Source organism: Dysidea avara, chromosome 6 (genome assembly GCF_963678975.1).
Source record: "Dysidea avara chromosome 6, odDysAvar1.4, whole genome shotgun sequence".
In the NCBI taxonomy this organism is placed as follows: Eukaryota; Metazoa; Porifera; class Demospongiae; order Dictyoceratida; family Dysideidae; genus Dysidea; species Dysidea avara.
In genome coordinates this window covers 5,359,634-5,380,730 of record NC_089277.1, presented here as the reverse complement: position 1 = coordinate 5,380,730, position 21,097 = coordinate 5,359,634, and the positions used below count along the sequence as shown (strand labels likewise).

General features: G+C 37.6%; 1 protein-coding gene across 1 annotated transcript in view; it reads right to left on the bottom strand.

Moving 5' to 3' along the window:
• The window catches only part of LOC136257622 (uncharacterized), a gene marked incomplete in the record, with an annotated part of 245,226 nt that extends 226,816 nt beyond the window's left edge, over nucleotides 1-18,410 (bottom strand). The window contains 1 exon segment of the mRNA XM_066050871.1: nucleotides 18,222-18,410. Coding sequence (XP_065906943.1) covers nucleotides 18,222-18,267 — 46 coding nt within the window.
• Nucleotides 18,411-21,097: the final 2,687 nt, after the last annotated feature.

Here is a 21,097-nt window from a genome sequence, read left to right as displayed (position 1 = left end):
CATTTTAGAAACTGTTTTTACAGAAGGTTTTAAGAGTTATTGAAGGTTAACGGTTTGTTACTGGTGAAATCAAAGACTACTTATCAACAAATCTCAAAGGTAGGTTGATATAAGAAGGTATGCTAAAATAGCCTTAATTCACGAAAAATTTGGTTTGAATGCCATGACTTGTTTTGTAAGTTGTAGTTTCACAGCTAAATTCTGGAGATTCCTTACACAGTACCCCTATGAACTTGTCAACGATACATGTGTGCTTTGGCCCATAAACACCGCTCACTTTCGAGATGCTAATAACAATGCACCATGCTTCACGCAAAGTGTGGAGCATTGCTTAATACTATATCTCAAAACTGAGCAATGTGAATGGGCTAAAGCACACATAGCAGTACTACTGTGTAAGGAATCTCCAGACTGCAGCTGTGAAACGACTTACAGAACAAATCACAGCATTCAAACCAAATGTTCTTGCAAATTAGGGCTATTATAGCATGTCGATAGTTAGTCTTAATTTCACTGTTAACAAACCCCAACCTTCAATTATTCTTAAAACCTTCTGTAAAGACAGTTTCTAAATATTAGCAGAAAATTGTGATTGGATTTTGGAAAATCACCCTTATGGGTGCATTGTTGATTCAGAGAAAAACGTATTTTAATAATTTAAAGCTTTGTCACTCACCAGCCTTGGCAGCTACATGTTTGGATTTTTCAGCAAAGATGGAGTAATTCACAACCTTTAAGAGCAGCTAGTGGCCAAGGTAATCCCTGTAGCGTTTCCCGCCATTTTAGATATGTTTTTTCACCGGTGTTGCTGTATCACGGGTCCTCAAAAAGGGGTGGAGGGTGGGGGGTAGCGGGGTGGGCAAGAGATAGACTACAAAATGGACGAGAATGGTAAATGAAGGCACCGGACCACAAAACAGCCCGTCAGAGGCAGGAAATAGACTGAAATCTCACAAAACAGACATACATCACACATTCAGCTCCCTGCTCATCTGTCCATAGTGTATGAACCCCCCAAAGCACTCCCCTGTTATTCACAGACCTGTACAGATGTCTGGAAACGCTACAGGTTGCACCCATATGGTTGATTTTGCTAAATCTGGTCATGATTTTGGATGCTCAGTCTCCTTAAAAATATTCACAGAAATTTGTAGCATATACATGTATGGGTTAATTAATATTAAACTTCATGGAATCCTCTGTATGAGTCAAGCCATACATGCCTGTATTGTGCAAACATGAATTCTTCAAACTTTTATGCAGGTGTAAGGGTTAAACCCAAACCACCTATAAACTTAGTCCTGGCATGTAATATCTGTTGGTGAAATAATCAATTGGAGTCTGTGCAGTGAAAAGTTAAAACAGTGGAAAGAGTGCTGTAGTAACTGTAGTGCTCAAGCATACAGAAGTTGCTGACTACTGAAAGATTCAAATTAATTTATCAAGTAGCCTAAAGATAGATATATACTAGACATACAAGGATATATGAAAGTTGACAACCATCAACATTACTGTGGCAGGATAGGGAGTGAAGAGATAAGCTATGCAGTGCAGCTGCGGGGTTATTAACCAGTGATATCACACTTCACAACACCGTTATATAAACGCATGTATGAACTGAGCTATAGGAACCCTATCAATGGGACCCTGTGTGTCTGCATGGGTGTTAATCAGTTTGTAGTAATTGGTTATGGCTATCCTTGGCCCCCACACTCTAAAAATCATTCCTACACCTCTGAATAATTTAACACCCTTACTGTATGGTAGTTATTGCCCAGGCAATAACTACGTACTATACAGTTCCAATAAACTGCTTGAGGTTTCACTGGAATATTACAAAGTAAAAGTATTGAATGTGAATGTGGTACTACTTTGTTACATAATAATATTACTGTAACAAGTAGTCACATGTTACTTCAGTGATGCATTACTTATGTAAAACAATCATCCATTAGATCAAGACTCACAATAGTGAGTCAGGCAATCAAGAAAACTACAAAGCGTGCACCTCAATAAAAATGTGTGCAGCCACTACATTGAGTTATTTACGTGTAGATGGTTTTGCAATTTTAGCAATGAATTATGCATTCATTCCCATTAAAAATGTATTGTCCAGTAAGTGCTGGTATTGTAATCTTGTCACAAGATCTCAAATAAACATGGTGTAGATAATAAGAATTAACTAGTCTTTAGAGCTGTTCGATAATAATGAAAATGTGATTATCATGATACCTACATCATTATCATGGTGAAGATAATGAATTTTCTGTTATCAATATCTCAAGACTATTGTATATTAAAAGCAGGTAAATGGTACTCTTGTGAGTAAGGTCACAATCAACTGTAGTAATGCTGAAAAAAATTTTTCAAGAGATACTAGCCTTAAACAATTGTTAATACACAACACTGTGCTTGTAAAAGTACTCTATGATAATACTTTATTATTGAGATAATATCGTTTATCGCAATAAAATCTTTTTGTTTTGTTTGTTATTGAAACTTTTCGAGATATAGGTTTTAATTTTTCTGTGTACTTCTTTGTTAACGTTTTTTGTAAATAATTATTATGACTGATGAACCCACGCATACCGCATCTGAAATGGCACCACGCATCCCAGCTATATCAATTATCGTCTGAAAAGTCAAATATCCATTGTGCTTTGTTGTCAGCTATATTCAACCCATTACGTAGCATTTCGAATCAAGAACTGTTCAAAAAGTATCTCTGCAATGCAGGCATACCAAAATAAAGATATGGTGCCGTGCACCCCAATTATCATCTGAAAAGTGAAGTATCCATAACAGTTCATTGTCGGTTATGTTCAACACATTACACAGCAGTACAAATCAAGAGCTGTTTGAAAAGTACCTCTGTAATCAAAATAGCTACTACGGAAATACGGAAGATTTCTGTTACGAAGGGAGGCCATCACATGCTACCGCCAAATCGACACTTTTTGCTGTCAGCAAAGATGAATGGAACACAAAGGAGGACACTGGTAAGTCCATGAAAAATGCATTGTACGTACTGCAGTATGCCAAAAGGCACCTGTCGGGCTGAAGCAACGTCAAACAGTGAAAAAATCAAGCCCGTAGCCTTAGCCGTAGTTACGCTTGTCTGAAGGTATCAATCAGTTACTCAGTCAGTCAGTCAGTCAGTCAGTCACTAGAAATTTCGTTTAATAATTTTTTTTTTTAAATTCCGTGGTAACTTGCTGAAAGCATTTCAGGTTGATCTGAAAGTTTGTTCGGGCTTAGTTTTAACTAACCAATACTGCCTCATCATCGGCAGAGAAAATCAAGGCTGGTTTTTAGGTAATGTTATTTTGTGGGCCACGCCTACTCCTTTGTGGTCCCTATTATACAGACAGTACTATCTAACTGTATAATACTAAACAAGTATAAGTACTTTTAAAGAGCTCACGTGATTATATAGAATTATTTAGAAAACACTCTCCTCAGGGAACTTACATTCTTCGCGCTTTCACTTGGCTGCATGTTTAAGTTATTGTCTGGATTATAGGTGTTTGGTAAATGAAGTCCACTATGCAGGCAATCCAGTACTAGAAAACTCATGTGCTAGTAGCAATCCACAAAAGGCAGTTAGTTATATTCAATGGCTCAGATGGCAAAACCACTCAGGATGATTTGAAAATTGGTTTATGATCATCTTAGAAAGGCCCTTCAATGGTTTACAAGAATCAGCCTTAAAGCCACATAGTTATAACTCGAATCCAACTTGGTATAGCAAGTGCGAGATCGAGATACTCTAATAGAGCAGTCACCCTAATAGAGCAGTCAGCTAAGAAATAAATTATTCTATTAAACGTTCGTCTAGAGAATCTAACACTGTTATAAGCCACTCTGAATAGACTATTACTCTGTAGAGATCTAGATCAGCTAGAAACAAGTCACCCTGCAAAGTGTTAAACCACATTTCAAATCACTCTGTAGAGTAATCAGCTAGAAACAAATCAACCTATAGAGAAATCACCTAGAAACAAGTCATCCTGTAGAAAGATCAGGACACCCTACTAGTGATGTGCGATATATCAAAAAAATATCGATTTCACGATAATTTTGTCGATATCGTTATCGTATCGATTTTCGATACTGCTTTAGCAGATTTCGATATTTATCGAAACGGTAATATTTTGCGATAATTATCAAAATATCGAAGAATATTTCGATAAATCTACAGCATTTAGTGTGTGATTGCACAATCACGCTAGAAATGAAGGTTGGTTCTGTACTATCTAGCCACTTTGAAAACTTGTCTACCAGTTTCCTAGGCTTATTATTAGTTTTATGCAATAGTTTGTGTGTAAAGTGTATTTCAAGCATATTTATAAGTATCGGCCGCCCACGCAATTACACCACCCACACAATTAAAAATTATCAAAAATTGTATCGAAATTTCGATATTTACCCCAATATCGTATCGATAACATATCGAAATAAAAATCCTGATATCGCACACCACTACACCCTACAGAGAGTTCAATTACATTTCAAGTCACAATGTAGAGAGTTCAACTAGAAACAAGTCACCCAGTAAAAAGATCAGCTAGGAACAAGTCACTCCGTAGAGAGATCAGCTAGAAGTCGCCCTGTAAGAGTTCAGCTGGAAACAAGTTACCCTGTAGAGAAATCAGCCTGATTGAGTCACCCTTAGAGAGTTCAACTACACTTCAAGTCACCTTGTAGAGAGATCAGCAAGAAAAAAGTCACCCTGCAGAGAGTTCATCTACATTTCATTTTTTGACACTAAAATTTTTATAAAATGGTATTAGACAATAATAAAACAAATGAATTAAATGTACGAAAACAATGCATAAGTGATGGAAGTCTGGTCTCTTTCTGGATGAGATTGACTGGTGCTGCTTCTAAAGAGTGACTAAATTTGCCCTTTGATGATCTACACCCCTTAACCCTTAAACGCGCATAAGCCTATATATAGGCAGATTACGCATGGTCTTGAAAACCCATAAGCCTATACAGGTATATAGGCTTTTACGCATGGTTGTAAACAAAGAGCTGTAACTTTTGAAGCGTTTACCATATGGCTTTGTAACTTGTGCCAATCTACGCGTGATGTAATAAGCATTAAAATGATACCTAGGGGTTTACCCTATGACCAAAGCATTAGACCAAAAATTGCCGTGAAAATAAACAACTAACCACACAAAATATATTACATACCTTTAGAAAATGATCCATAACTCCTTGACAGTTCGTCCGATTTGCTTCAAACAAGTACTATTCGAATGGCCATTCAATGGCGAATCAGGCCATATATAGCTCATGTGACTAAACCCACAATCGAAACTACGATTGAAGCGAAGAATGTGGCACTGCGATAAAGCGAGATATCGATCTTCTTCGCTTTAAAACAAGTAAGCCATTGTTGTTATAGTGGTTATTTAGCCTTCCCCAAGTAGACCAATGAATAAGCTTTCTACTGATATATGGTTTTAGGCTAATAGATTTAGGAAAGGCTGTCTTACCTCACCATATAAGTTTGCTTTGTGTAAACACGCATTACATAAATGTTCTGTGCACATTCAGGACTAATTCCTTAAAAGTTTCATGAGCGTTTAAGGGTTAAACATCTTATTGAGTGAAAAAGACAAGCAACATTGTACTCATTCCATTACAGCTGTGTAATATGAGTCCCACCTATAAGATAGAAGGGAGGCAAGGCAGTTGTAAAAATTTTCTTCATTAGCCATACCCCTGTGGCTGAGAAAATTAAAGGAGTAAAGGAACTCTGTTCAACTTTAGGTATGCAAGCTTCATATGATCACTTCTTACACAATTCATGTTTTCTCTAAATGGCCCTGGTATTAGTGGTGCGATTACCTGGCGCATGTGGGTTAAGAACTTTTAGGTCTTCCCACAACGACCTCCCCAAAAACTATTAGCTGAAATGTCTAGGAGAACGCCATCTTCAGTGCTTGAAGAAGTTAGGATGAACTGCTCACCTGTGACTGGTTGTAAATGTGCAACCTCATGACAGACCTCAGTCAGTAAACTAGCTGTCAGACCACGAATCTCAATGATGGAAAGCTATCCTTGGGACAACACGTAAAAGAATGTTCAACAGTTAACTTAGCTACACAGGAACAATGTGAGGGAGCCTGGCTGGATCCCATCCACATCTGAGAGCAACAGCATGGTGGAAAGCAGTTTTGTGAAGGGAAAAATTGTGCTCCTGCAATGAAGGACAGTTAGCCAATTTGAAGCTCCCTAATCAATGTCTTCAAAGTAGTAGTGGCTCCTTCCAGTAAAGTGGCTCTGATGGAAGAAATCATGGAAAATTTTAAGTGGTGAATTTCAGCTTTTATGGAGAATTGTTCACCTCGAATATCACTTGAAAAGGTACCAGACTGAGATAACAGAAGGGACTGAAAAGGCTAGGTAACTTTATCAGAGGCAGAAAACTCGAAGTCACACATTTTGATGGGGTTGATAATACCCATACCGCCAATTCAGGTGGAAAGAGTCAACAAATCTCTTTTTAAATCACCAGGTGGTGAATGGCCAGTTACTGCAGGAATAAAGGTGTGTCTAATGCATTCTTCAAATGGCTGAAAAGGTCATCCACATTAGGTATAGTACAAGCTATTATTTTGCTGGTGACTCCATGTGTAAAGGCAGAGTAAGCTGCATGGGGCTGGGTGACAGCAATAATTGATGATAACAGTTGTAATTCTTGAACCCAAGTAGCAGCTAAAAATAAGTCACCCCATAGAGAGTTCAGTTGCATCACAAGTCCAGTGCCAGAAATAATGGTCGACCATCGGCCATTTTCTGAGCAAATGTATGCATTGACTGATCATTTGGTGGTTTGGTTGGTCAAACGTCTGACCAGCAGAAGAATCCACGGCAAAGCTCCACACAATCAAAAATAACAATAATATTTACCATTTCCAAATAATGATATTATAACCAGTGCCACTCCAAAGTTGATACACACAGTACCTCACAGCTACTCAGTATCTCAGGGCTCACATGATTCTGCTGGAAGAGGAGTTTCATTACCAGGAATGAGATAAGAAATCCACTTAAATTGGTGTAAGGCAAGATGGACTGTTCTAATACATTAGTGCACAGCCTGTGACTTGTGTGTTGCTTTGCAAAAAAACAATTGAAAAAGTGGAAGCAGTTACATTTCAGGATATTTCTGCTAGAGTTTATAAGTGGTTTGTTACATGTCTGGTTTTGGTAGGCTGCACTTAAGCCAGTGGTGCCAGATGCTAAGATCTTGGTGCCCTTACAGTCATGGATTAGACGGTGATTCAAACAGTAATCTTGAAGGAAACAGTAGAAAACAGATGAGGATTCACATTGGATGACAGTTGTGACAATTGGTGATATGGATAATAATACAAAAGGAAGGTAGCGGCTGTTGTTGTAGCCACATCACTATCATGGTAGTATAAGCTCTATTTACTTGAGCATCAGATATGGCTATTATCAAAGCTGAGGCATTTAATGTAGTAGCTAAATCATACCCAACATGCTTTTGTGTACCGTCGGCTAACATTAGTATATACACAGTATTAATGCACACATTTTTGTTTAACAAAATTTAGTAGGAGTCCACGTGAAAACGGGCTCCTAAAATGTATGTGGTGGAATTAGAAATGTTTCTAGGTGGTACTTTTGTTAGTGATTGCACAGTGAAGGATTACTCCTGGTGTCCACTAGTATCCTGTTTGTCACTCTGAACTCATCAGCTGCTGTAAAACTCACATACATACTGTATGGGGTATTCCCAATGATGCAGGATGACCAACCAAATCTGGAAATGACCTAGCAAGTGTAATCTTGCTAGGACATGTGACCACTTGATACTGAATGTTTATTTCTGGCATTGCAAGTCACCCTGTAGAGAGTTCACCTACAAGAAAACTATCCTGTAGAAAGTTAAGCTATGTTGCAATTCTTTCTGTCGAGAGTTTAGTTAGGTTATGAGTCATTCTGTGCAACTACAAACCATTCACCATGTAGTCTGATAGTACAGCTATGTTATGAGTCTCCCTGTAGAAATTTCAGCTACATATACATTTCCCTGTAGAGTATTCAGCTGCAAACAATTAGCCTGTATAGCTATAGTAAGTTAATTAGATATTTTGATTAATCAACATGATTGTAGCTAAACAAATCTTCTCCCTCATAATCCCCATTCCTGTAGAAAAGAAAAAGACAAGTTAAAAGAAATACCCAAAGCTGGCCATAGGCTGGCTTTAGGTATGAAATTACAAAAGGAAGTGATATCTAATCAAAAAACAGCCTAGCTATAGAAAAGGATGCGGCCTCCAAAAAAGCCAGGGTGAAAAAAGACATGAAATCTAAGGTGGCAGCCAAGAAATGGCAGGTTAATGGCAAAAACTTCAATAACAGCAATTCAGATGAATTTGGTGCCAAATCTGAGTGAAACGTGGAGGAGGCAATGCAAATTCACCTGAATTGTCACTGCCTACAATCACAGCCATTTATTGACTGCCACCTTGGATTTCACATCTTTTTTTCACCCTGGGCTTTTTTGGAGACCACACCATCTTTTACAGCTTAGCTGTTTTTTGATTAGATTTCTAATATACAGTACTACTATACTGCATGATAATTGTAGTTTGGTTTGTGGACGGATCAAGGCTACTGCCAGTATTACAAATCAGTTGTATACCACTATATGTAATAGTTGTATATGTACCCGAGTGATTTGCCTGATATGCACACCCACGCTCTCTGGCCGTTATGTGTACACCCAAGCTCGAGGGCCGTTAGGCCCGAGAGCGTGGGTGCACATATCAGGCAAATCACGAGGGCACGTGATACAACTGATATATACCATGTAGGCTAATAGCTTACTGTGGTGGGTGACTAATCACCCAAGCCAATATGAGGCAACACGCTGGATTCATTATATAGACAGTCTTGTAAAATTCGATTATGGGTTAGTAGCAAGTAACGTTGCAGTTACGTTTGTTAACATAAACGGGAAAATCCTATGAATATCACGGAAACATTCAATTTTGCGATTTAGAGGGGTAAACATCTAGAGGGGTAAGCTTCGCTGTAGAGCAGTTACCTCGTGATATATGAAAAGTGGGCGTGGTACGTAATCAAACACGCGGACACGTGATTGTGAATTAACCATGACACTAGTTCTCACCTTAAACTTCCATTTGTCAACTCATAGGGTGGTAAGGGTGTCGAATTGCCTCCATCTGAATGTTGTAGAATGCAAAAAAGGGTTCGTGGTTTTTTATCACATGAGCAATAATAAACTCTCATAATTGAACACTGCCAGGATTCTTATAAAAGCAAACAACATTACCTCATCAGATATCAAGGCCATGGTTTATGAGATATGTACCCTGAAATTCTGCTTTGAAGTTAGGTGGTTTCATGGTACATAAGTGGTTGTAACATGGTCTATTAAAGAAACCATATAAAACACCACCATCATAAACAAACTATGAATCTACCAATACAGTAAGCTAATAATACATCACTGTATTACTCAGCAATGCATACGTGAACACTTGTAATCTGGGAAGCAGCACAATGGCTACATGGGCTGAATAAGTATCAGTACACCATACACTGGTTCAAGCAACTAAGACAGTAACACTGTACCTTGGGCACAGTTCTCACCATTAGCCATATGTGTTCTGTCTTCTTCTGTGTTACAAATGGGTGTATTAGACCCATGCATGCCCCATACTAGTAACACTGTACTAACACACCCAATCAGTTTATATTCTGATTTAATTTCATGGGTATGTTACAACAATTACAAGAAAATGTAGTTGATAATCCCAAGACTTTATCAATGTATATCACTAATGGAATGATTGCAGAGGCACAAGAAAATTCTCATTACCTAGTCTTGTGATCAAATATGTGACCGGATCTGCAAAAACCCCTACACAATAGCACAACCCTAAATTTACAGTATAAAGTATTAATTACAATGGGTGAAACATTTGCGTATTATTGAAAAAATTCTGTAAATTTTTGAACACATCTTTCATAGTGAAAGAAGGGACTAACAATAAAAACCTGGATAGCAGCCTATTCGCCTACTCAAGAGGAGTTGGAAAATCTTTGTTTCATTGTAGTAGACCCAATGATACGGAAGTTATGAGCATTTTTTAGTTCATGTCAAAGAGTACATACTAGTGGTGTGTGAAATCAGGATTTTTATTTCGATATGATATCGATACGATATTGGGGTAAATATCGAAATTTCGATACGATTTTCGATAATTTTTAATTGTGTGGGTGGTGTAATTGCGTGGGCGGCCGATATTTATAAATATGCTTGAAATACAATTTACACACAAACCATTGCACAAAACTAATAATAAGCCTAGAAAACTGGTAGATAAGTTTTTAAAGTGGCTAGATAGTACAGAACCAACCTTAATTTCTAGCATGATTGTGCAATCACACACTAAATGCTGTAGATTTATCGAAATATTCTTCGATATTTCGATAATTATCGCAAAATATTACAATTTCGATAAAGATCGAAATCTGCTAAAGCAGTATCGAAAATTGATACGATAACGATATCGACAAAATTATTGCAAAATCGATATTTTTTCGATATATCGCACATCACTAGTACATACATGATCAATTTTGCTTTGTGAAATTTGCCTTTGTATGCAATGAAAATAGGCAATAAAAGGCAAAAATACCCAGTAATCGATTCCCCTATTCATTGTGAACATGATTGTGAAAATTTCAGCTCCATACATCAATCCGTTCTTAAGTTACAACCATTTTAGTAAGCGCCTGTAATATATTTTTCTTATACCTGCTGTACAAATCAATTTTTCTGTTGTTGCTATTTTGTAGGGCTGTAACCTCCGAAAGTTATTGATATGTGAGGCTGAAACTTTGCCAGAGGGTACACTTGGCTAAGTAGATTATAAATATTTAATAAACAGGAATTTGAAAAATGCTCTATTGTGTCGGGTTCTCGCAGATCTGGTCACAAATAGGTAGTACTTTTGTCTGCCCCAGCTATCAATTACCGAAGTAGCAAAATGGCTATTACACTTCATTTTTCAGCTATGATCAGCCTGTTACACAGTGCTATAAACAAAGAACACTACAAAATGGACAACGGCAATCAATTTATTCACAACGGAAAACTCGGATGATTCTTATTAAGAATAAATATAGGGATGCCATCATGCAGTGCTACCGCAAATCAACACCTTGTGTTGTCAGCAAAGACAAATGGGACACAAAATAGGACACAGGTAAGTATATGAAACATTCATTGTATATACTGCGGTATGCCAGAAGGCACTTGTCGAGCTTAAGTGATGTTGAACGGTGAAAAAATCAAACCTGTAGCCTTAGCCATTATTGAGTTATGCTTGTTTGAAAGCATCAGTCAGTTAGCAGTCAGTTGAAAATTCCACTGAATACTTTAAAAAATTTATTGTAGAAGTGTTTCAAGTCATAATGAATGCAGTCTTAGGCTTAGTTATACCTAACCAAAATGCACAATGAAGGTATTGTGAGGCTAGGCTGGTTTCTGGTCAATATTTCTTTTGTGAGAAAGTGTAAACCACCATGATTCCTAATATGCAGCACTAGTGTACTGTATAATATGCACACTTAACTATTTCAGTCATGTACCAATATGGACAGACAGATTTCCATGTATAGAAACCATCCATTACAACCCATTCAGTGCACTTGCACTAATTCTACATCAAATAAATCTACCCTTGACCTTATAAGGCCACTGGCACCAGGCTGAGATATGCACAATAAAGACAATATCAAAGAGCTGTTAAAGGCTGATGGATTTATCATTATCCTCCAATGGATACATAAATTAGGTACTCATTTATATAAAGTTTTTAGGTGGAGCCAAATAATAGATGAAAAAATTAAACAAATTATATGTAACTTTTTAATGTATGATACCATCCAAGTTCAAAGGGAAAAGTGTGTTTTTATACTGTGCCAAAAGTCTATATTGTCCAATAAAGAGTACTTTATTTTCCTTTGTATGACAATAAAATACACTTTGTGTGAATGTGACACAACGAGTAGTTGGAAAAGGCGGATACGATCGGACGTGGACACGGACACGGACATATTCAAAAAGTACTTTTACATTTATATAGCAGTTATTTTTCATACCTAACGTTGTTTTTACAGCAGTCTTTGTTTCCAGACCCCGGGGTCAATCTTGTCATAGCCGCAGCGCATATCCATTTATAAGCGCATGTGCGAAGGACTAAACCAGCTCTCTCCACAGAATTCCAAAGACCGTATAGTGTTGTAGACATGCTCTATAGTCTAATACAGAGTTATATAATAGCTTGTATGCCCCATGCAACTTAGCTTAGCAGGCCAAATCCACAATCTTACACCTTTTAGTATAAGGCGCAGGCGCTTATACCAAATGTTGAGGGTTCAAGGGCCTGGCTTACGAGATTAGGTTGGGACGTGCCAGCTTAATCTCTATGACATTGAATTAGATTAGATATATAGAGCACGTGTGCAACACTATATGGTCTTTAGAGTGCTAGTCTATCCTTCGCACATATGCTTATAAATGGGTAAGCGCTATGACAAGATTGACGCCTGGGTCTGGAAGCAAATGCTACTGTAAAAACAATGTTAGGTATGAAAATAACTGTTTTTTAAAAAATATCTATGTTTGTGTCCGCGTCCAAATCTGCCTTTTCCAACTACCCTGACACAACCATAAACACAACCCATGAAGACACTGGAATGACCACAATTATCCCACACTAACAAAGCTGTCAACAATATTAACACAACAATTAATAACAAATTAACACAAGAATGTTTGTAATTCCACTAAATAATCATGGCTTCTTGTTCACTAAACTGTCCATCATCATACAATATGATAGTACTGTATAGCAGGGACCACAAAGGTGTAGGTGTGGCCCATGAAAATACATCACCCAAAAAGATCTCACTTTTCCCCAATGACAATGAAGCAGTATTGCTTAGGTAAAACTAAGTCCAAACAAGCCTTCAGATTGACCCAAAATGCTTTCAACAAGTTGCTGTGAAATTAAAAATAAATTAAATGGAATTTTCTAGTGGCTAACTGACTGAGTAACTGACTGAAAGGTGCTTTCACACAGCGTAACTTTATAACGGCTGAGGCTACAGGCTTGATTTTTTCACTGTTCGACGTTGCTTCAGCCAGACACGTGCCTTTTGGCATACTGCAGTATGTACAATGCATTCTTCATGGCGGACTTACAAGTGTTTTCCTTTGTGTCCCATTCATCTTTGCTAACAGCGAAAGGTGTCAATTTGGCAGTAGCACGTAATGGCTTCCCTTTGTAATGGAAATCGTTTGTATTTTTCATAGTGGCTACTTTGATTGCAGAGGTGCTTTTCGAATAGTTCTTGATTTGTAATGCTGTGTGCTGTGTAACAGGTTGAATATAGCCAACAACAAAGCGTAATGGATACTTTACTTTTCAGATGATAATTGATAGTCGGGGCACGCGGCACCATTTCATTCTTTTGATGCAGTATGCGTGGGTTCACCAGTTATTTTACAAAAAAAGTTAACAAACAAATACACAAAAAATTTGGAATTTTTAACTAGAGTAGGGACCATAGCACATCGATAAAAAAGTACTGAAACAAGTTGGAGTAGTGCACAATGTTAAATCACAGTGAAATAATAAGAAGTGTTATATCCCTACTGTAATGGAAACGCACAGTAGGGATACAACACTTCTTATTGTTTTACTGTGACTTAGTCATGCACTACTCCAGCTTGTTTCAGTACTTTTTATTGATGTGCTATGGTCCCTACTCTAGTTAAAAATTCCAAATTTTTTTGTGCACTTGTTGTACGTAAGTCTAACAAATTCTTTTTGGATTGACCGGCTGCTTGATATATTGACACCTTTAATTTTGTAGCACTGAGGCCACACTCGCAAACAATGATTAGATAGCTGTACAAACTGTCCATTACTCACATACACAGTAGCTAGCCAGAGCGGACTTTAACCCTATGATGTACTACTACTATATATATATATATATATATATATATATGTGATTGCACAATAAAACATGGTGCCTGAAATTAGTATTGTTATTATGAAGTCCTTTGTCACATTCATGACAAGTATAGATAATGTAGCATTGGTTTCTTGGTTATAAAAGCCACATAGTGTTGGACAGCTGAAATAGGGCTCTGAGAACCGTAATTAATTTTATCGATATCAATTCACACATTAGAACACTTTATATTAATACAAGGTGTCAGAGCTGAAAGGTTAATTAACTTTTTCTTTGAAATCATGAGATGTTTGATGATGCGTGACCAACCTCCTCTGAAAGCTAACCTTCCTATGTTATTCTCCTCATCTTCCTATCCCGCTACTAAGTGAATCCTGGATATGACGGATCACAAATTATGTAATAACTTGGCATTAAATGCTACAAATTAACCTTCTGCTAATTACGAGTAGGCACTAGTTTTCTCGCTGCTCCAGGTTGATTACCTACTTCTTGATTGCAACTTTAGATTTATATAGTTAAAGCACTGCATGCAATCATGCACTATGGAAATTATAGCACTTGGGTGTGGTCTTGAGCAAAATATAGCATTTGGCTTTGCCTCGTGTTACATTTGTCTCTTGACCACACCCTCATGCTATATTTTTCATATTGCACCTACTGCAGTGATTCAACTAGTGCATATTGTACTTTGCGTGGGAGGATCAAAGCAATGCTGCTTACTGTATTGTCCATATAGTACTAATTAGCTGCATAACTGTACTGTATGAGTCATACAGAACAGTTATGCAGCTAATTGGGAAATACAGTACAGTTATGCACTTAATTGGGCAAATACAGTACAGTTATGCAGAGAATCTATTTAAAGAATGTTATGAAAACAACACACTGGCATGACACTGTAAATCGCTAAAACTAGCCAAACTAATCTTAGAACTTGTGCCCCACCATTCAATTACACAACAGAAAGGGAGGTGGCCAATACGCTTTGTTTTCTACCTGTTTCACAGCATTGCAAAGAACAGTATGAGAAGCATCTCTGCAATTGATCTAGTTGCTATGGAAAATATGGGCAATAAGCATAATAGCCAACACAGCCACAGAGAAGCCACATCATATTATTGCAAAATTAACACTTGCATTGTCAGCAACAAGAACTGGGATACAAAGGAGGACAAGGCAAGTCCATGATGCGTGTATTTTATGTGGCGAAAAGGCATGTCTCGGGTTGAAGCGACGTAGAACAGTGCAGAAATCAAGCCCATAGCCTTATCTGTTATTGAGTTGTGCTTGGCTAATGGCATCAGTTAGTTAGTTAGTTAGTTGGTTAGTTAGATAGTCAGTCAGTTGGCATATTATTCTGTTAAATATAAATTTTTAAAATTCCATAGAAAATTTTTGGAAGGGTTTGGCTTGACATTTTTGGGCTTGACCAAGGCTGCCAAGTTGTCATGGAGGGAAATTGAGGCTAGTTTTATAGTGATATTTTCAACTGGAATAGGCCAGTTTTTCATGATCCCTAATATAGAGTACTACCGTACTGTATGATAATATACATACATGCCATACTAAGAGCTAGACTAGGACTAGCACGCCAAAACAAACCGAAATGTTAGTCACTGCCATATTATTATTTCAACCAAGAGAGTGTCACAGGAAGATTATGGTTAAAGCATTAAATAGGTAACTAGTAAAACTTTAACTTACAAAAACTTCAGCCAAGACGAAGTATACAAAACATTATTCTGCAGTGCATGCAGTTGTTTGTTTCACCACTTTTAGCTATTCCCTTGTTTCACTACTCTTTTCTTTGATCCCTAATCCAACTTAAAATTCCTAATTCTTGTAGTATAAGGGTCTATTGCATGAAGTGAAGGAATGATTCCTACCCTACGATGCATTTATCTTGGGTTTCATAGATAGGCATGAGGCTATTATGCTCCAAAAATTGCTTTTGAGCAATGCTCAAAAAATCACCTATTATGCTTTAGAGAAGTGCCCATTATTCCCAAACTTTTGCCACCATAAATGGCTAATAATGCCAGTTTAGTGCTGTATCACACCATTTTCATTGTTGTTTAAGCTTCAAATAGTCTTGAATTCTTTAGCTGGTTGCTGTATCAGAGTATTTCATTTCAATGTGACTGCTTTATTAGAGAATAAATAATATTCAGGAGTTTCTGACTATCTCAATCTTTTAACTGAATTGTGCAATCTGCAGATTTTCCTACTTAACTGTTAAAGCTTTATAATCACCTCAAAATGCTAGCATAATTCCTGATTCACACACATACCCGAAATTATGCTAGCATAATTGCCGCATCCCTCTTCATAGAGGGAAGTTAAAACTCACTGACTTCGTAAGACTTCATCACTAGCTACTTACAAGGAGTAGTACAGTCACCTCCATACCACCAATTAATGCACTTGCAACTGGGATCAAGATTTAATCAGTGATCAATGAGTATTTTGCAGTGAATCAAGCGATCAAGGCATCTGCAAAAGTGGCAATCAAGCACCTTTGAAATTTTTTTATTCCCGGGGTGACCAGCACCCCCCACAACGCATTTGAAAGCTAACTTGGGGCAACACGAGAATTTACTACGTTTTTACTGTTGACAATCAAGGCACTTGGAAAGATGAAATCAAGTGATCAAGGCGATAGTTTGGTGATCAAGCTTCTTGATCCCAGTCGCAAGCACATCAATTGGCAGTATGGAAGTAACTACTCTCGTCTTATAATAGTTAATTTAGTTTACTGTTACGTACTTTAGAATAATTATGTATACCAGATAAATAAAAAAATGAAAATTTTAAAATGGGAATAGGGATTGCTGAAAAAAGCCATGAAACAAGAAGGGATCACTGGGGTGGTAATGTAAACCACAAATCCCTCATCTCAAAATGACAGAGCATGTATTTTTTATGACATAGAGTCAAAATAGGGATTTGTGGTTACATTACCACCCTAGCAATCCCTTCTTGTTTTGTGGCTATTTTCAGCGATCCCTATCAGGGCTCGAAATAACGTTCAGTCTGCCAATTTCCGGGTCAATATTGCATATTGGCAGGTTCATTTTATTGTTGTCAGGACATTGTGGCTGGATAACTCTGAATGTTACACAACTGCTGGAGAGCAGCCTTACAAAGGCAGTAATATTTAATTAACTTGTTTATGGTTTGTGGCCACAAGCTTTACCTTCAGCTAACTTTGAGGTTTGAACACCAGCCCTACTTGTACTTGTTACCTATGAAAGTGCAAAATGTATTTAAAACTTTGTTACCAGTGTTACCTTTGACTTGTGGGATGCATGAAACTTCATTTTAATAGCTTAAAGCACTGGTTTCCTGTTGCACTTGACTAGAAACAGTGTGCACATTATGTTATGACATTGTTATACTACTTTTGGCATGACTACATCTTGAGTACTGATAAACTCAAAACTGGTACCAGGACATTTTAAAGTTTTGACAGGACAAAATCTGTGTTGTACTGGCAGTTCGACAGTACACTCAAATTAGCGGGAGCCCTGCCTATTCTCCTTTTAAAATTTTCAATTTATCATTTCAGCCAAGACTGTACACTATAAGATTTTCTAGGCGTACATGGACTAGAATTATTATACTGACTACAGTGAAATCTATGCTGTGGATGCTTTATGAATGCATATGGCTTCCCACAAACAATATATATGTGGCATCTACAAATAAATTAAATTGTTTCACATATACTACATCCAGGGGCGTAGCCAGGATTTTTTGAAGGGGGGTTCCAAAAGTAGTATTGAGTTACCAGAAGCAGGGGTCTGGGGACACAGCCCCCAGCTGCTGAGAGACTTCCACTATTTTAATGAATCAAAACTCAGCAAATTACTACATTTCATGTAAAAAATAGTACAATGCATATAAGTGTCCCTGCTAATACTAGATGAAAGCATAAAGCTGCCTAGTGGAAACAGACAGCAGAGTACAATATAACGGTTGGCCATCGGCCATTTTCCGACCAAGTGATGCTGTTGACCGATCAATGTAGCCATTGGTCGGCCATGTGTGCCGACCAAATTTTTCACAACTATAATTCTTTATCGTTAGTCTTTATAACATGCTATTATTATAGTTATTATTATTATCGTATCGTTACCTTTCCTTACCGAAGCTACTTAATCGCTGCCTGAAGTCTTGATCCCGTCGAAGCATGTGACTCGATGCGGATGCGTAAGCTAGAGCACTGCACCTCGTGTTTATCCCAATTATCGATTGTGGGTTACAGTCGATGTTGTGAAGAAGCAATCACTACACTGACTACACGAGTGGTGCTTTCCAGGAGAAGAAAGAAAGTAATTAATATTTGCGAAGTGGAGGTACGATATTAAGTACAAGATGGCCATTTCGTGGTTAGAAAATGTGTAGAGATGCAGCACTGGCTGGAGAGTGAAAATAAAGGCAGGTGATAAAAGTGTTCTGCACACAGCAGGTTCGAGAGTAAGTTTTGATCTATTGCAATTTACAAGAGAAATAGCTAGTTGGATAGTTATAATTCAATCTGTGTTGACTCAACACCACTTGTAGCAAAACATTTAGCCAGTAAATTTACAAACTGGCTGTACAATACATTGATTCATAGTTTCTTTTTTTGTAAAATATGTATGCAACAATACAAATTTTGTACATGCATTACTAATAAACACAATTAATTCTCTGTAAAATGCATGTGCATAAAGTTCAGTGATAAGTAGCTGAAAGTGGTCTCAGATTCAATCTTAGAGTGACCCTTTTCCAACAATTTCCTGGGGTGGCATACCCTCTAACTCCCCTTGAAGGCTTGTGCTTCGCACTACGGGGTGTGCTTCGCACACCAGGATAGTACACCTCTATCTTATGGCCATGCAATTTCAGAAATGGCCAATCAAATTTACTTTTGATGGGCCATTCTGTCTGAGCAATAATTTTCCCTTATATTGTACTCTGGACAGCATAACACATAGAGACATATATACACATCTGTAAGTGATAGTTATCCCACTGGTATCCATGAATCCACTCATACAAATGCAATCAAAACATTACAACTACAAATATGCATAGGATGGATTCATTTTGCATGCCCAAGTGATAACTGAAATTTTGGGCGTCTGGATTCAGTGGAATGGAATGGTGGAATAGAACGGTACTTAGGTAATTTCAATTAGGGCCGCCTCTTTAAAAAGACCACCTTCTAAAAAATACCACCTCTTTACAAAGACCGTTTTACTTTAATATCTGAATTGTTGTTTTAGAGCCCTATAAGACAGTCTTATTGATGAATTGTGTGCCACATGTTATGTCCCCTAGAAAAGCCAGTGGTATCTGATTTATGATACAATACAGTAATAGCTATATACCCCATACAAAAACTGCTTGGCTATACAGAAAAAGGATGTGTCCACGAAACTAAAAGCAACTGGCAACTAAAGGAGCTAATATCTGGTGAGGCCAAGAAATGAATGTTAATATATACTGGCAACTAAGTGTAATTTACAATAACCTTGGTCCTTTATCATTGACTTGTGCAGTCTGACTGCATTCCTAATTAATTCCCTGTAAATCTAATAGGCTATTAAATTGGTACCTTTCTTAATAGTCCGGCGTTGTAGAGGAGAAAAAAGACGGCTAAATTACTAGCCAATTAGAGTTTAATTAGGAATGCAGCAAGACTGTACGAGTCAATGATAAAGGACCAAATTTTTATAAATTATAGCAAGTTATTTGCCAGATATTAGCTCCTTTAGTTGTTAGTTACTTTTAGTTTGATGGGGACGTCATTTTGTACAGCCAAACTGTTTTTTGCATGGGGTATATTGCTGTATTACAAATCAGATATCACTCTTAACTTTTCTAGGCATGTGTGTCTAACACCGTATAGTCCTGTAACGGATGATTGCGCAGAAGTTAAACGGCTTCTTTTCCACGTAACGTACAGACTGGCTAGTATATTTTTGCATTTAACCACCACAAAGGCTATCCCAGACACAAGGGCGTGCGTTCAACTCGATGTTCAAGTTCACCACAAAGAGCATCGCTCTGTTGCGTAAAGAAGTGTGGCTGTTAACCTCGAAGATAACTCTGGGGGAGAGCATCTAAGAAACCAATAAACAAAACAAAGGCGGGAAAAAAAACACATCCTGGTGTTTTCATTATTCAATACGGGTGGGAGGCTTATTATCATTATTCATTATTAGAGGTGTGACTGCTCTATTAGAGTATCTTGATCTTGAGAGGATTTCAAGGTCATGAAAATGGCTTCTTTGCAAGCTAGCAACCACTAGAACCATCCATTTTTAGGTTTCATTGTGCTTTTTAGCAATGCAAAATAAAAGGCTCCAGGAGAAGTTTCCAGAAAGCAGCACAGGAAGTAGTTTTGGAAAATAATATTGACATGCAATGCGGGTGCCTAGACGTGATGCAGGTGGAGGACGGGAAACTACAGTCTCATTTGGAGTGGCCTTACTGGACACGTGCAATTTCGTATACGGCTTCAAATAACAAGATTTTACTTTCCTTATATGGAATGTAATCAGTGATTGATTTGGATTGTGATGGCCAGTGGTGTATCTAGACTTTCCCCATTGGTAGGGCACTGTATATGTAGGGGCAGCCCCCTCAGAAAAATTTCAACACCTGTAAAATGGCATCTGAGGCCATTTCAGCTGCAAAAACATGCTTTTAGATTTTCACGAAGTAGTTTATTTATATAATTTAACCTGTTCAGATTGTACAGTAACACTATAACCATAGATACTACACCAAGACAACACTACACCTTAGCTACATGAAGCGCCACAAATCTTACAAGGATCTACAGATATGATGATTATACACTACAAGAACACTAGGAAGACACGTCCTTATCCACCAACAAATAAGTAAATCACGTGCTCAGTTGGTGATGGTTTCATGACAGCTCAATGCTGATAATTTGGTGAGTAATTTAGGTTTCACTTGTTAGATAATGTAATAACTCATGCAAAGCTGGTGATTGTGGATTTCA